This window comes from Schistocerca cancellata, chromosome 2, assembly GCF_023864275.1.
Source record: "Schistocerca cancellata isolate TAMUIC-IGC-003103 chromosome 2, iqSchCanc2.1, whole genome shotgun sequence".
Classification (NCBI taxonomy): domain Eukaryota; kingdom Metazoa; phylum Arthropoda; class Insecta; order Orthoptera; family Acrididae; genus Schistocerca; species Schistocerca cancellata.
This window is the reverse complement of record NC_064627.1, coordinates 1,083,555,611-1,083,573,724: the sequence shown is the minus strand read 5'-3', so window position 1 is coordinate 1,083,573,724 and position 18,114 is coordinate 1,083,555,611. Positions and strand designations below refer to the sequence as shown.

Here is an 18,114-nt window from a genome sequence, read left to right as displayed (position 1 = left end):
AATGACATTGTAATTCTGCCTGAGACAGCAAAGGACTCCGAAGAGTGGCTGAACAGAATGTATAGTGTCTTAGATGGAGGATACAAGATGAAGAGCAAACCAAGCAAAATATGGATATTGAAATTTAGTCAAATTAAATCAAGTGATGCTGAACGAATTAGATTAGGCAATGAGACACTTAAAGTATGGGTGAGTTTTGCTATTTTGGCAGCAAAATAACTAATGATGGCTGAAGTAGTGAGGATATAAAATGCAGACAGGTATTGGCAAGAAAAGCATTTCTGAAGAAGAGAAATTTGTTAACATTGAAAATAAATGTGAGAACCTGGAAGTCTTTCTTGGAGGCATTTGTCTGGAGTGAAGCAATGTATGGAACTGAAACATGGTCGATAAACAGTTTAGGCATGAAGACAATAGAAGTTTTTGAAATGTGATGCTCCATAAGAATGCTGAAGATTAGATGGGTAGATCACATAACTAATGAGGAAGTACTGAACAGAATTGAGGAGACAAGAAATTTGTGGCATAGCTTGACTAAAAGAAGGGATCAGTTAATACAACATCAAGGGCTCACCAATTTAGTACTCAAGGGAAGTGTGTGGGATGGGGGGGGGGGGGGGGGTAAAATTTGTAGAGAGGGAAGGGGGACCAAGAGATGAATAGGCCTGCACAGGATAGAGTAGCATAGAGTGCTGCATCAAACAAGACTATGGACTGATAACAACAACAGAAACAATAGACTATTACTGACCATAAACATGGCCCACAGTTGCAGACATGTACAACTAAAAGACTGCTACACACTGAGCTTTTGGCCAAAGCCTTTTTCAGAAAAGAAAGGAAAACAAACAAGTAGGCATACCTCATGTGCACATGATAACATTGAGTAAATCGAAAGAAGCAATCTGGAGTGGGATATTGAAGGGGGAGAAGTAGCATGATACAGACGGAGAAAGGGAGATCGAGCAGGGATTAGAAGTTGCTGGACAAGGCTGCCAGATGCAGCATCGGGTCGCTGAGGGAGAGGAGGACAGAGGGGAAAAGACTGGTGGATGATGGCAGAGGACAACACACAATGAGGTGAGAGGACATGAACTGGGAGGTGGCAACAGGAGAGAGAGGGGGCGGAAACTGTTGGGTGAATGGTGTGGGGACAGTAGATTATTGTAGGTTGAGAACAGGAAAGCTCTGGGATGGAGAATGTGTTGTAAGGATAACTCGCATCTGTGCAGTTAAAAATAGCTGGTGATGGAGAGAAGGATCCAGATAGAAATTATCCTTACTACATATTACTACAGAATATCTTCAATAATATAGTGTCTGCACACCCTCATCTGTTTCTAGATAGAAACAGATATCTTGATACTCTATGGAATCACTTTGCTATGCCATGACAGTTTTAAAAACCGATTACCTGAAGATGCCTCTCTACTGATGCAAAACTGGGAGTGACATAATAAAAGTATTTTAGCAGCCAATGTGGAAGATTTTATTCTCCTTCCTAAGACACCAACCTTTCAGCAAAAAAAAAAAAAAAAAAAAAAAAAAAAAAAAAAAAAAAAAAAAAAAAGAGAGAGAAGAAGAAGAAGAAGAAGAAGAAGCCATACACAGCCTCAAAACAGATCCTCACTTAATCATCCTACCTGCAGACAAAGGTGCCAACATTGTCCTTATGAATCACAGTTACTCCATGGCGTGAGGTCTTGCCAATTGTCTGACTTCTCCACCTACTAACTCTGCCAGAATAACCCCATACCAGAAGTCCAACGTAACCTCCAGTTGTCAGGTGTGATAATTCAATGAAAAGACCTTTTTTCCCTTCATCTAGGGGATGCTGACAGACATTCGTGAGTTTCTTATTTGGGCTTAAGTAACCTCTTTGGGTTGAGAGGAGAAATTTTCCATCTCAGAGTAAACACTCTGAGGAGATACTGGAAATCAGTCTCATGACTTCTAGGTTCACAATGAGGACACTGTGACCACTACATTACGGAAACAATTGCTTTAAATGGTGAAGTTAAACATAAAAATGTTTTGCCAAAAACAAAGTGCTGTCTCGCAACTTAATGGATACAAAACATTAGTCACTGTATTCCTAAATTGATTTAATATCTTTTATATAGACACAAGTAAAATTGTTATTTTGTGAATTTTAATGTCAGTTTTAATGCCACAACACATGCGTATTAAGATGCAAAATTCTTTTTAAGACAGAATAACAAACCTTCGAGTGGACCTTGTAGTGATCAATGAGATGAGAACGAACACGAAAGGCACGCCCGCATGTGTCGCAGACGTGTGGCCGTTCATCAGAATGCGTGCTCCGATGTGATTGTAGGTTGCGCATATCACTGAATGCCTTGCCACACGTTGAACAGACAAATGGCTTCTCACCTGTATGTGTTCGGCGATGTCGATCTAGTTTTCCACGCACCTGTGGAGAGAACAAATACTTTTTAACCGTACAATTTATATGACTTTTTTTTTTTAATTCTTTCTTAATCTCTGAGAGCATTTTATTTCTACAGATGTGTCATTACATTAGAAGTGCTCTGCCCCAAGTATTTTCCCCCTTTTCAAATAATTACAAGTTGCAATAAACAAAGATGAAGGATGGTAACCATTCACCTACAGTTGATTGACATGTGGCACATAGACACACATAACAACACAGAGGCTTAACTAGCTTCTGAGCAACCACTACTTTCTAGTGAAAATTTATAATTTCACACATGCAATCACAAACACACCCAAGTGTGCCAATCCATGGCCATAGCAACACTAGTGAAGACAGTTTCCTGACTTGGCAGAGGTAAAATGGTGATTTAAAATGAAAACCATGTAAAAAAGAAGTGATTGTAGGAACAACAGGTAGAGAACACATCCAAACGGCGAATAAGGTGAATGTAGCAATACAGCAGTTCAAAGGAAGGGATTGGAAATTATGTTTAAAAAAGCATACTGAACAAGATATAACTCTGATTGTAAACATGGTTTAGTCTGTGTACTGTTTCGTGTGACCATATGTTTGTCCTTCCTCATCTTTGTTTATTGTTTCCATTACAAAATATCTGCTGTAGCAATAACTATGTTTAATGTGAGGCTTTCTCCTTCTCCTTACACCTATCTCTGTTGTATAGAGAAAATTTTGCTGACATCAATCCATCGTGCTGGAGATTTCAACTGCACTCACTTAAAAAGGTAAACACATACATTCCTACAACTGTCGTGTTAAATGTCCTAACAGTCCATCACCATCAAAATGTCAATATTAACAAGCTACATTGAATTCTAGATACCGTAAAGAAGACACGTCAAGTTATAGATAGGCATGATTAAAAGACACTCACATAATCATGCCTGTCTGCAACTCGACGTGTCTTCTTTATGGTAAGTAGCAATCTATCTTTTCATACTTGTTGATATTCATACTTGGAGTTTCCATTGTTTGAAGTCTAGACTGTTTAAGTCTACGTCCATGCTAGTGCAGAGGGTGCATTCAGTGGGCACTGCAAGCCTCAAATGTTAGGCAGACGATGAAGTTCCACAGGGAAATGACAAGGAAGTCAGGCCAATGTCCATTTGATATGGTCGCCTGGAGGTCTCTTCCAAGATGTGGTGGAGGGTTTGTTGGAGGCTCCTGAGTGCACTGGGTTCCGCAAACCAAATGTGGTACTCTGGTTTGGATTTGAGTAGATGGCTTAAAGCAGTTGTTCAGTTGACTGTGTGAAAATTTGGATGCAAATTTCTCAACCTCTGCAATTGAGTGTAGATTTGCAGGAGCCCTCTTAAGCACTACACATGACACGCCTATTATGGTAACAAACTGTGTGACACGCACTTATGGGTTTTTAAGATACAGAAACACCTCCTCCTCCCCAGGCCTATATAAATCTGTTCCTATTTCAGAGGGGGGGGGGGGGGGGCAAGAATTATGGACCTCATTAATTACAGAGGGTAACATTTGTTATGACACATCATAGAAAACTGCGAAGAATTACAGTCACTCATAAATGGTGATAATGCCCACCAAGAATTAGGAACAGGAAGTTGATATGATCAGCAATATAAATTTAAATTCTGATTGGAACATTTATTGGAAAGGTATGCTGTGCATCAGTGGCAAAGGCATGTTTAAAGCTATAATCAATACAATATAATTTTTTGCATATTTTATGGGATTAGTACAATTTCTTAATTTTAAATAATTTGAATGAAGACAAGTATTAAAATGAATCAAACATTTTAATCAGATACTTTTATAGACTTCCTGTATCAGGAGCAGTACTGGCAGGACATTTCTGAGAAAACTTGGACAGAGTTGCATAAAATTTGCTGATAATGTTATAGTATTAGGGGGAGAGTTCAACTTGTCAACTACAGACTCTAGGGGACTCAAGTGATTAGGATGAGCCACAGGAACAGGTATTTGTGTAATACCTTTCCTGTTTTTTTTTTTTTTTTTTTTTTAAAAGAAAACTACCTTGCACAGTTAATAATAGAATGACAAACTGTGTGCGTAACATCCCACATATCCTTACTAAACATGACACAAACTTTCGATTCAATTGATGTATAGGAAGCAACCAGTGCTATCAGGCTGCTATAGCATCACTGACTATAGGTGCAGTATGCATTTTAAGAAAGCTTGAAAGATATCGCTGCTAAGTAAGTACGACAACAAACAGATTTCAGATCACCATAGCAGCCAACATCAAACATTCATCTCTAAGACTGAAAATTTTCAGTATAAATCATAAAATCAAGAGTACTTTATAATACGCCTTGGACAGGTACATGCCAGACAAAGTTCTGAGGGACTGGAAAGACCCACCATGATTCAACAGGCATTTTTGAAAATTGCTATGAGAGGAAAGAGAATTTCATCACAAATTTAAATGTACCCAAAGCCTTGTTGATACACAAATCTAAACTAAGGCACAATATATCTACATGACAAAAAGTTCTACAACATTTTGGTCCATGGATCAACACCTTTTATCCAATCCCATCATGACTATAGTGACCCCAAAATAAGAGGACGACAGTGTGAAGGTCGAAATGTTAAATTCCATTTTCCAAAACTGTTTCACTGAGGAATAGCCTGCTATGATTCCTCCTACTATTTGCTACATAAACATCAACATGACAGATATAAGTGACCGTATGACAGGAAATCAACTAAAATTGCTCAACACAGGGAAGACAACTGTACAATTCCATGCAAAGTATGCAAAAGTGCCTGTTCTTCTTCCGGCAATCATTAAAAGTGAAGTGGATCCCTCTAAATCAATGATTACTGTACCATAGGTCATGGGAGGAACAAAGAGAACATATGCACACAAGTATAGGTTTATACTTCTTATGTCAGTCTGCTGCAGAATTATGGCAAGTGTAGATTGCTGCTTTGTGTGTATGTGTGTGTGTTGTCTAATTCAGAAGACCTTTTAGCCGAAAGTTCACTTGCTTAGCAGTCGTTTTGTAGTGCTTGCCTGCACTCAACATCTCCACTGCATGGTGAGTAGCAATCTATCCCTTTCATAATATTGACATTATTCCATTCTGGCTTTCCCACCGCTGTAGAGTTACACAACAAATCTTATGTTCATGCATCAGGGCATTTCTTCCGTAGAAGGTTAACATGGACAGAGCACACATCAATCTTTTGAAAACCAGCTCAATAAGTTGGACCACATGACCCAGAAGACATTACATATTGACACTGCGTTTGATGCAGTGCTTCTTGACTTCCAAAAGGCATTCAGTATACTTCCGCACTGTCAACTAATGCATATAACATGAGTGTAAAACAAGCTCTGTGACTGGATTGAAGAGTTCCTCGAAAATACAGCACAGTACATTGTTAAACAGATCTAAATCTTCTGGTGTAAACTGTCAAAGAGCTCTTTGAAGAATGATGGAGTGGCCATGTATATGAAAAATGGTATTTCATTTGAATCTATTGATGAATCGAAGCACTGGACTGAACAGGTTGCTGAATGATGTGCAGCAGCAGTTGAATTCAGTGAAACTAAAGTTTTAATTTTAGTTATATACAGTTCTCCTAACTCTGATTTCAGGACATTTCTGTTCAAGCTAGAGATAGTCCTTACAGAACACATGAAAACTTAGTTGTATGTGATGATTTTAATATTAATTTTATAAGTGATTGTACAAGGAGAAGAATGCTGGAATATCTCCTAAATTAATATCATCTGAAGCACACTTTATTCTTTCCAACCAGAGTGCAGGGGAACAAGAGCATAGCTACTGACAACATTTTTGTTCATTCTTCATTATTGGAGGGGCATTCCAACAGTGAAAGTGTGAACGGCCTTTCAGACCATGATTCACAAATTTTAAAACTAAATGGGAATGCAGACCCCCCCCCCCCCCCTCGCCGCACAAACACATTGCAATAGAAACTTTTTTAAAGCTCATTAAACAGCAAGAATGGTGGGATGTTTATAGTGCTGATAACATCAGTGATATACACTGATTAGGCAGAACATTATGACTACCGACCCACTATCGATATAAAGCCATCTAGGTGCCAGCAGCATCACCTAGTGAGGAATGCCTGCTAGACACACACACACACACACACACACACACACACACATTCACACACACACACACACACACACGGTGCGTGTAGTACAAGTGAGTATGCTGTCCATGTGTAGAATTGGGAAGGCGTGCGATCTATCTGAGTTTGACCGAAGGCAGATTGTGACAGCCTGGAGGCTCGACATGAGCATTCGGTAACTGCACAACTTGATGGGTGTTCAAGGACTGCTGTGGTGAGTGTCCTCAACAAGTAGCAAAACAAAGTTGAAACCACGACCAGACATTGTGGGGTTGGGTGGCAACCCCTCATTACAGAAGTCGGATGTCGCAGGCCGGGCAGACTGGTAAAACAAATGAGGTGAACTGTGGAGGAACTAACATCAGTCTTTAATGGTGGGCAGAGTACAAGTGTGCGTGAACACATAGTGCACCAAACATTCCTAACGATGGGCCTCAGCAGCCGATGACCCATGCACATGACCATGTTAATACCATAACATTGTCAACCACGACTGAAATGGGTGCATGACCATTGGCATAGTGGCAGTGTTGCATGGTCTGCTGAATCCCAATACCTTCTTCATCATGCCGACGGGATGGTATTTGCTTGGGTAGCTCAGTTGGTAGTGCACCTGTCAGCAAAAAGCAAATGTCCTTGGTCTGAGTCCCAATTTGGCACACAGTTTTAATCTGTAAGGAAGTTTCAGTACTGGAAGGGCTTCAAAACTTCATTAGGAAGGCAAACACTTGTCATGTGCAAATAAAACAGCTATTTATCAGGATAAAGTTAAAGCAATATTGTCAGTCATGCAGTAAGTGTCTGGCCAACAGCAAAAGTTTGAAGATATAAAGTCAATACGCAGTGAAAATGTTTTTGTAACCGACAACTCAGATACATGTACAGCACATACCAGTCACTTTTTCAATATTGCAGGTGAGTTAAATAACCAACATTAAATTAAATTTCTACAGGGAATCCTACAACTTTCTAAGAAAATGACTTTCGAAAACTGCTATCTGGAATACACATCCTTGATTCTGACATGGGGGAGATTCACTCAATAATTAAATTGTTGAAGACTAAGCACTGTCATGGAGTTTCTAGCAGGATACTAAAGCACTGTGCTGCATATGAGGTGTGTTCAAAAAGTATCAGGAACGTTCTTTTTTTGGAAATTATTTTATTTATTTGTCTATACTAATATTATCTCCTTCAAAGTATACCCAATCAGATATTATATACTTATACAATGACTTCTTCCAATCCTCAAAACACTTCTGGAACTCTTATCTTTGGGATAGCATTCATATCTTTCAGTGATTTGCTTTTAGTCTGATCTAAGCTTGTCAATCAATGGCTATGTACGGTTCTATTTATTTTTTGAAACAGGAAACTGTCATACAGAACCATATCTGGTGAATATGGAGGCCGCGGTATCATACAGCTTTCTTTTTCACCAAAAATTCATGAACAAGCAATGAAGTGTGAACATATGCATTATTGTGGTGCAAAAGCTACGAACTGCTTTGCCGCATGCCACAACACCCCCCCCCCCCCTTTTCCCCTGCCGCCCTCCCCACAAACAGCATCGAACTTGTAGGTAGTACTCCTTATTGATCATCGTTTGATGTCTTGGCAAAAACTCATGATGCACTATGCTATTAAAATCGCAGAGACCAGTGAGCAGAGCCTTCACATTCCACCGCACTTGCTGAGCTCTATTCAATCTTGGCGATTCAAATGCCTTCACTGGGAGATGGAGGCTTAGTTACAACATCATACCAATACACTCATATTTCATCACCTTTTATAACATGTCAGTAGATCTGCATCGTTGTTGACTTGATTTAGTGACTCCTGAGCAACTTATATTCGCTGCCCTTGTTTTGCTTGAAATTCAATACCTCTGGCTCAAATTTTGTTGTCACTTTTTCCATTTCATTGGTTGTTGATGTGCCGAGGCATACAGAACATTCATCATCTACAACCCCTCCAAGCAATCTTGGAAATGCTTATACCACTCATAAACACTTGTCTTACTCATAGAAGGCTCACAAAAAGCAATGTCCAACACTTCAAAGACTTTGTTACATGTTATTCAATTTTTATAGAAAAATTTAATACAAATTCTCTGATCCATTCTTAAAAGAAATCAATAATCGCCAATCATGAGCAAACACATGTAACCTTCTTGACAACTGATGGCATACTAAACATCCAATATGACTACTAGTGCACAGATAGGTTTCAGACATGTTTATGAAAACAACAACGAAAAATTGCATGAACCAGACTAATGCAACCCACAGAATTACACAATTCTCAATACTTTTTGAACACACCTCATGTGACAGTACTGTGCTCTGCCACTTTTGTAATTCTTCTTTTACAAAATGTCAGTTTCCTGAATGATTAAAGAACTCAGTAGTGAAACTGCTTTACAAAACTGAAGAAAGGGATAATGTAGACAATTTTAGATCTGTTTCTATGCAATGGGTGTTTGTGAAAGTTATCGAAAATGCTGTATATAGGATGTCCCATGAGGAATGGTCAATATTCAGGGAAATAACAGGAACAGCCATCAGAAGCGAGAAAGCCTACAGTAAACAGGGGCTCTACAGTGCATACTTTAAGAGCTATGAACCTTTGTTCAGTAGATGATGTGTTTCACATTAATTAAGATGAACAGGTGCTCATAGCTCTTACAGTATACACTTTGGAGCTCATGTAAAATGGACATTTTTTCTTGTTTTGGTCCACACTATCTCCTCCCAAAATAGGGAAAATAAATTGCAGTAGAAGATATTTGTTTCCAGTATTAGAACACGAAAAAGTGCTCATAGCTCTTAAGGTATGCATTTTATAGCCCACATTCACTAGACGTTTTTGCTTCAAATGATAATTCCTGTCATATACCTGGATACTGACAATTCCTTCCTCCTGGCACACTCTGCACATTATTTTCAAAGTGGTTTAACAACTGAAAATGCTATATTCTCTTTTCTCCGTGCAGCAATTTATGGATGACTCAAAAAGCTGCAAACATTTGGTGTCTTCCTTGATTTAACTAACATGTTTTATTGTGTTGATCACAAAATATTGCTGCAGAAGTTGGACATTTGGAATATGAGGAGCAGCTCGCAACTGGTTCCTCTGATAATTTCCTACAGCGAAAACTCATTCTCGACAGTAATGAGAACAGCTTCCAAGTTGCTTCTGGTTGGAGCACCGTTAAGAAGGAGTTGTCTTGGGGGTCAGTGCTAGGACCACTACAGTCTCAAGCTATAGTTTCACATTGTTACAAAAAAGTCTCGAAAGTATATATACACTATATAAATGGGAAAAGCTGGTAACAAAAGTCTTGAAAAGGTCATGACAAAATTACTTCAAATTTTTATTTGACAGATTTTTACTTGAGAGATTTATTTCATATTTTCACACAACACTATATAAACATTCAGATGGAAAAAGGCTATATATTTTTAAAATATATATAACATATAACTTACTGTATAAGACAAGCTATTGATTAACACTGTTACTAAAAATCTCTAGAAGTATGTGGGCGAATTACTTCTGATTATTCACAATACCCTAACAAACATTCAGATGGACATAGGATTTTTTTCATTATATGTTACAGAAATATATACCTAATACATAAAGGGGGCAATTTGCTAGCAAAAAATCTTGAAAAGTCCTTGAACAATTAATTTGAAATTTTTATATTATATTCTAATAAAAATTTGGACGTACATATGCTGTATGCCAGCTCCTCCAAGATTTATGTTCACAGGAAATTGTGAAATACATGCTTAGAATTTACAACTATATAGAAATTAAAAAATGACTTCAAGTTTCCGGATATTTTAGTCAATGTCCAGTACACTAGTAAACTTGGGATTTTACTACTGATGATCTTAAAAATTTTGTAACTCATCCTTTTGAGCTTTAAAAGCCATCTTTCTATGTCTGTATGTATAGTAATTCAGTAGTGGAAGGTTTTTATTAACAAAAAATATTATTTTTTGGAACATAAACTGAAAAAACTTGTCAAGTTAAGGGCTTAATATAATGAAACATTTTCTTAAAAGTTTCCTTCTCCCGTTTCACCCCCTCGGGGTTTGAATTTCCAAAAACACTGAAACATGTAATTTTTTTTTCTATTGATAATTGAGAAGTCACATACCAGCATTCATAGATGTACTTTAAAAATACTTTATTATTTCTTTAATACTGATTTATTTTCAAAAGCATTTTCACCTACTATTTTATCCTCTTAGTGGTTAAATTTCCAAAAATGCTTAAACACACAATTTTTTATTTTTAACTGAGGAACCAAATACCAATTTTCGTAGTTCTAGCTTAAAAATTGCCTCAATAACAATATATTTTGAAAAAGCCTTTCATCCCTTATTTCACCCCCTTGAGACTGGGTTTCAAACAAGCCCTTCTTAAATTATGCCTACAGTATACGATCAACATCCTCTCCAAATTTCAAGTTTTTATCCCTAGTGGTTTGGCTGCACAACGATGAGTCAGTGGATCAGTCAGGCCCCATTCCACACCTTTAGGGGTTGCATTTCCAAGTACAGTGAAACGTGTATTTTTTCCAGCAGTGAAACACATATTTTTTAAATTTCTAGCTGAGATGTCACATACCTATTTTCATAGATGCAGCTTTAATAATTCCTTAGTAGTACTTTAATCATGATTTATTTTCAAAAGAATTTGCACCCACTATTTTACCCCCTTAGTGATAGAATTTCCAAAAATGCTGAAATGTGTCTTTCTTCATTTCTTCTGAGAAACCATATGCCAATTTTTATCTTAAACTGACATTTTTCAGAAAAACCTTTCATCCATTATTTCAGCCACTTAGGGGTGGAATTTCAAAAATCCTGTCTTAATAGAAAAAATCCCTCCTTAAATGACACCTTTTGACATTGCCACTATATAGGCAACTGATAGTAGTCTGTGTAAAGTAATATAAGTACAGAGTGAGTCAAAAAGGACTTTACAATTTCTGAATGATTTAGAAATTTATTGAGACAACTTAAGAATCAGTAGATGTGTCATTTCGTAGCGAACATCTTCTCCAAATTTCAAGTTTCTCTCATTAGCGGTTTTGGCTGAGTGATGATGAATCAGTCAGTCAGTCAATCAATTGGCACATTTAAAAAAAAATTGTGTACACAATAGTGCACTATTTTGCTTTCTTTGTCACAGTCAATTTTGAGAGGGAAGTAGTACTTATAGGCTGTCTAGTCATGATTAGAATACTACTATGGAATCTGAAACTTTGCAATCCTAGCCAGTTCATAGATTAAAACTGTGAAAAAGGTTGTTATTGAAGCTACAATCCTAAAAGATACAGCAGCTGGAGAGGCCTCTCCTGCACTCCTTATATTAATGATCCCAACTGATTTACCCATTCATTTTAAGTGACTTCATTTCCCAATCATGGTTTTGGTTGCAGTAATCACAAACAAGGCTCAGGGTCAGAGAGAGAATGAATGAGGAGATGGGGGGGGGGGGGGAGAAAATGGACAGAGAGGGGGAAGGAGGAAATTGACAGAGAGAGGGGAAAAAGAAGAGGAGACAGAGAGAGGGACAAATTGAGGGGGAGGAGAAGATGGACAGACAGAGGTGGGGAGAAGGGCATTAGATGTATTTACAATTCCCATGTGTATTTAGCATTCATGAAGCATTGCCAGGTTCACTAGAGAGAAAAAGAGAAAGAGTGCCTTTTAATATGACAGGTGATTCTAAAATATTTCTGTTCATTGATGACAGTAGCTTCGTAGAGAAGGATGTTGAGAGTAACATAGGTAAAGTATCAAACAGTGCAGTTCAAGACATAAGTTCACAGCGTGTAAAAAATAAATTGATGCTAAATCACAGTTAAGATTCAATTTTTACTGTTTGTAAAACACAATTGAACTAAAGCTGACATTCTTATTCCACAGAATGGGTACATGATTAGTGAGTCTGGAAAGTTTGTTTTGTTTCTGTTTTAGGGAGCGAAAACAACTAGGGTCATCCGCACCCATGTCAAAACTGTAGAACACGAAGACAAAGAAAGGAGTTAAAAATGACTACATGTCAATCCCAATCAATGGAAGAGAAGACTGCTGAAAACAGAGACGTGCAGAAAGGTCTATAAATACTGAGCAGTGTTCCGGAAGCTGACACCGAAAAACATTGGAGCTAATGACAAAGACATACCTGACACCACGGTCAGTCCAAGAGCCACCAGTGTACACAAAGGTACCTTTGCGAAGTTCTATGCATACATCGTGAAACTGAAAGTGATAGAGTGAGGCTGGAGTAGTGTCCTCGGCAAGCAAATGAGAACACCAGCCACCGCACAAAGCTGAGGTGGCCAAGGGTTCACATCCACCACAAAAGTTGCGGGGAGCACGAACTTATGCTGCCGGAGCAAGAGCCAAAAGCGAACTCCCAGAGGCAACAGAGAAAAGGGATGCGTCCCGTACTGGCAATCAAAGGAGTCATTGAAGAAGGAGGCATAGGATGGGTGGCCACACATGGCACAAAAACGGCATGGATATCTGCTGAGGAGAAAGTCACGGCAGTAGGACAGCAGTAGTTTGGTTGGTTCTGCATACAGACTCTCAACTGGGGTAGTGTAAAATGCAACAGGGGCCAAACGGATGCCACGATGGTGGATAGTATTGAGATAGCGTAAGAGGGACGGATGCGCAGATGCATAAACAAAGCACCCACAGTCTAAGTTTTGAGTGGACAAGGGACTGGTACAAACAGAGGAGGGTGGTTCGATATGCACCCCAGGAAGTACCACTGAGGACACACAGAACAGTGAGGGACTGCATGCAGCGGACTGCCAGGTAAGACACGTGGGAGGGCCAAGAAAGTTTCCTATTGAGCATGAGCCCCAAGAATTTCGTAGTTCCAACAAACAGAAGAGCTACAGGCCCAAGATGTAAAGACACTGGAAGAAACCAATTGTGACACCAGAAATTCATACAAACGGTTTTGTCAGTGGAAAAACTACAGCCATTGTTGATGCTCTATGAGTAAAGACGATTGAGACATCGCTGAAGATGCCACTCGATGAGACAAGTCCGTGGAGAACTGCAACAGATGGCAAAATTGTCAACAAAAAGGGAGCCACAGATGCCCAGCGGGATACAGGCCATTATAGGGTTAATGGTGATAGCAAAGAGGATGACGCTCAGGACGGAACCCTGACACACACCATTTTCCTGGATAAAGGTGTCCAACAAGGCAGAACTGACATGTACCTTGAAAACTTGGTCTCTTAAAAATTCCTGAAGGAAACGGGCAGGCAGCCATGGAAGCCCCACATGTAGAGAGTATGACACACTGTGCAGTGGTTAGTAAATTGCGAGACTCAAGCCACCATACCAGTTGGGCATGAATCACAGGTTCCATCACCTTGCAAACACAGCTGGTGAGAGAAATGGGGCAATAACTAGGAGGAGGATTTTGTTCTTACCAGGCTTAGGTATGGGTATGACAGTGGCTTCACGGGGAATATGCCCAGGTGCATTTGTACGTATTAAGCAGAAAGTGCTTGTCTGCAAGAGAAAGGTGTTGCAACATCTGAAAGTGAACAGCGTCTGACCCTGGAGCGGAGTGTTGGGATGAAGTGAGAGCATGATCTCGCTATCTCATAGTAAAGACAGCATTGTAACACACACATTTCATAGAAGAGAAGGGTACTGCCTGAGCTGCCTCCACTCGTTTCCGATGGAGGAAGGCAGGATGATAGCGGGAGGAGCATGAAATCTCCACAAAATGGCGGCCCAAGGTGTTGGAGACAGCAATAGGGTCCACAATGATATTGTCTGCTACTGTTAGGCCGGAAATTGGGGAATGAATCTTGGTCCCGGGGAACCATCGGAGATTGGCTCACATGACAGAAGAGAGAGTGGAACTGTTAAAATAACTAGTGAATGAAATCCAACTAGCTTTTTTGCTATCCCAAAGAATGTGACTACACTGTGCATGGACCTGTTCATAATGAATGCAGTTTGTCATCATAGGATGATGGTTAAAAATGCGGAGAACACATGTCTGTGTGCAAATTGTGTTGTGGCACGCCTCAGTCCGCCAAGGAACCTGGACATGGTGTGGTAAAGAGGAAGTGTGAGGAATAGAATGTTCTACGATGGTAAGGATAATGTTTGTAGGATATTCCACCTGAACATCACACCTGGGGAAATGTTGTTTGTCAAAGGTCACCAGGAAGGAATGAAGCCTCCGCATTAAGCATGCACTAAGCTACCTTTTGGGTGTGCACAAACAGACAGCATAGGGGAAATGGTTGCTTGAGTATGTGTCAGAGAGAACGAACCACTCGAGATGATGGGCAAGCTGGGCAGTGCAGAAGGATAGGTCCAAACAGAAATAAGTGTGCGAGGAGTCTGAAAGAAATGTGGGAGCTCCTGTGTTAAGGCAGAAAAGGTTAAGTTGATTAAGAAGGTCAGCCAACAGGGAACCTCTTGGACACGTTCTGGGTGAACCCCAAAGGGGATGGAGCGCATTAAAGTCACTTAGCAGCAGAAAGGGGTGAGGTAGCTGCCCAATAAGCTGGAGGAATTCTGCCCTGGTGACATTGAATGACGGAGGGATGTAAACAGTACAAAGGGAAAAGGTCAAGTGAAGAAGGAAAAAGCGAACTGCTACAGCTTGAAGACGGGTAGTCAGGGAGATGGGTTGACTATGCATGTCATCCCATATGAGCAGCATGACTCCCCCATGAGATAGAATGCCGATCTCAGGGGGTAGGTCAAAATGGACAGAGAAGAAATGCCAAAGCTTAAAGCAGTCGTGAGGATGTAATTTTGTTTTCTGAAAGCAGAGAACAAGTGGACGCTGAGATCCTAAGAGCGGCCTTAAATCCTCTTTGTTGGATCGAAGGCCACGATGCTCCATTGGAGGAGAGTCATGACAAGGAAAAACAAAGGAGTGTCACCTCAGCGTCTGCCAAGTGCCAGCCTGTGAAGACATGCTGCTAAAGGGTACAGAGGCAGGAGGATCCCGTTCCATGAGGTTTACATAAGCATTGACTGTCTTCTGCTGTCCAGTGCAGAAAAATGGTTGGTGGTGCGCTCCGGTGACATGGAGGTCAGCCCAGTGAGGGTATCACATGGCCACACTGTCAAAGAGGATCTTCGAGTCGGTGAAGGAGAAGACCGTTTGCCTTCATTGGACTTCTTTGAGCCTTTCCGGTTAGCAGAGGAAGACTGAGGTGTTGGCTGGCTGGAGGTACATAGGAAGTCTTCACAGTAGAATTCCTTCTGTCATTTCTGAAGGTAAGTTGTGTAACTGGTGACTTTGCCCCGAGGAGAGAGTCTGATGACTTGTTGCACAGCTGGATGAGGAGAAGGCAATGCTACCATGACAATGGGCAGTTTCACAACCTCAGTGGTGAATTTGAGGTCGCATGTCTGTGTGGCTACATCCTTTTTGGAGCGATATATAGCAAGAACAGTACTGTAAGTGCCGGATGGTAGAAAGCAGGATTTGCAACTAGGCAATAACTTGTGAGTGACAGGGTACAGTACTTTTTCCTTTACCTGGATCTCCTGGACAGTCCAATCATCGAAATACATGGGACAATCTCGAGAGGCAGCGGCATGATTGGCTCATTGCGAGAAAATTCCCCACGACTGTCAGTGTCTCCGATGGCATGCTTCATCCAACTGGGGGCCCCCTATACAAGGGGGTGCACTCGCCTTAGGTGATTGTTCACACCTCAGGCCACACCTCCCGAACACCTGACAGAGGGACCAATTGGCAATTTGAGAAGATAGCAGCTCAGACAATCACCCTTGCCTGACCCTGGCCTGTACCAGGGGGTACGTGCAAAACCCTACCTGTCGACCAGTGGCTGGGAGTTATGCATTACCCAATCACCTGGTAGGTGCCAGATGCATGGGCTGGCACTTAGGAGTCAGGAGTGTACAGGGAGGAAGAAGGAAAAGAGGAGCCTCAAACGCAGACGTGAGACTGTTCTTATGTAGCTAGGAACAAAGCAGAACATTCCCAAAAACACCCCAGACATGTTCCCCAAGAAAGGGGAAAAAGAATAGCAAGAGGATAGACATACAGCATGGAAGGGAAAAGATGCTGCCAAGCACGAACCCGCCAAAGTGCGGTGACCCCTCTGAGGGAGAGTCTGGACAGTCCAAATTCCTAGGTGTTTAGGTTGATGGTAAGCTTTCAAGTTAAAGCCCATGTTTGCGATCTTATTCAAAAACTGAATGCTAAAATATCTATCGTTAGAAAAGTAACTGCAATAAGTGATAGTTCAACATGAAAATTAGACTACTTTGCTTAGTTTCATTCACTTCTGACATACTGCACATCTTCTGTGTTAACTATTCCCATTCGTAAACGGTTTTTTTTTTTAGGTCAGAAACAAGCAGTTCGTACAGTATGCAGTGTACCTCTTGCCAACCTCTGTTCAGAAGTCTGGTAATTCTGACACTGGACTCTCAACATATACTTTCTTTAAGGTCTCTCAACATATAATTTCTTTAATGTTGAATGTTATTAACAATATGAGTTTATTCCCAAAAATTAGCAGCTTTCACTCAGTTAATACTAGGCAGAGGTCCAATCTGTATTTGGATCACACCTCTTTGACTCTTCTGCAGAAAGCCAAACAGTATTCTGTCGCATCCATTTTCAATAACCTACCACAAGAATTTTAAAAAAATCTTAGAAGTAATCCTTGCAATTTCAAGTCCAAACTGAAGAATTTCGTCATGGCTCACTGCTTCTAATCTGTTCGGAATTACCTGGAAAAAATTTAAGCAAATCCTTTGTTATGTAGTTGATTGTGTTCATATACACTCTGTAGCTTGTCATTTGCATAGAATTCATGTAAATTTTATATTATCTATTATTAATTTTTCTGGTGTTAATTTCACGTGATGACTTGTTCTATGGTCATGGAAATTAGCTCCTACCAAACTAGACATGTAAAATAAAAATAAAAAATTTAGAAAGAGAAAGAGAAAGAAAGAAAGAAAGAAAGAAAGAGAGAGAGAGAGAGAGAGAGAGAGAGAGAGAGATGTTTGTAGATGTTGCCCTTGCATGTAATGAAGTCATAACGCTAAAAAACTAGCAAAATGAGGGAAGACCTACAGAGGACTGACACCTGCTGAAGGGTTAGCAGTTAGCTCAATTACACGTTTCCTGAAACAATCACATTCATTAAATATCTGGGAATATTCACATGGGGTGATTTAAATTGCAACAATTACACGAAACTAATCCTATGAAAGGCAAACACTAGACTGAATAGATTTATACTTACTCTAAAGAAGGCATGTTAAGGTGCTGACAGGCACAATTAAAAGACACTTACATAAAACTTTCGGCCACAGTCTTCAATAGCAAAAGAGAAACACACACCATTCATACAAAATTATTAATGGAAAATCTCATATACAGATGTGAAACAAATACTAACAAAGAGATAGAGGGGCTGGTCAGTCCTTACCTCAGCTCAGTACAGCCGATAG

The 18,114-nt window shown here is 40.0% G+C and overlaps 1 protein-coding gene across 1 annotated transcript in view; it reads right to left on the bottom strand.

The window, feature by feature from the left end:
• LOC126163088 (uncharacterized) overlaps positions 1–18,114 on the bottom strand; it is a 102,608-nt gene that overhangs the window by 7,324 nt on the left and 77,170 nt on the right. Inside the window, exon 6 of the mRNA XM_049920000.1 lies at positions 2,225–2,434. Coding sequence (XP_049775957.1) covers positions 2,225–2,434 — 210 coding nt within the window. The remainder of the gene's footprint in view (positions 1–2,224; positions 2,435–18,114) is intronic.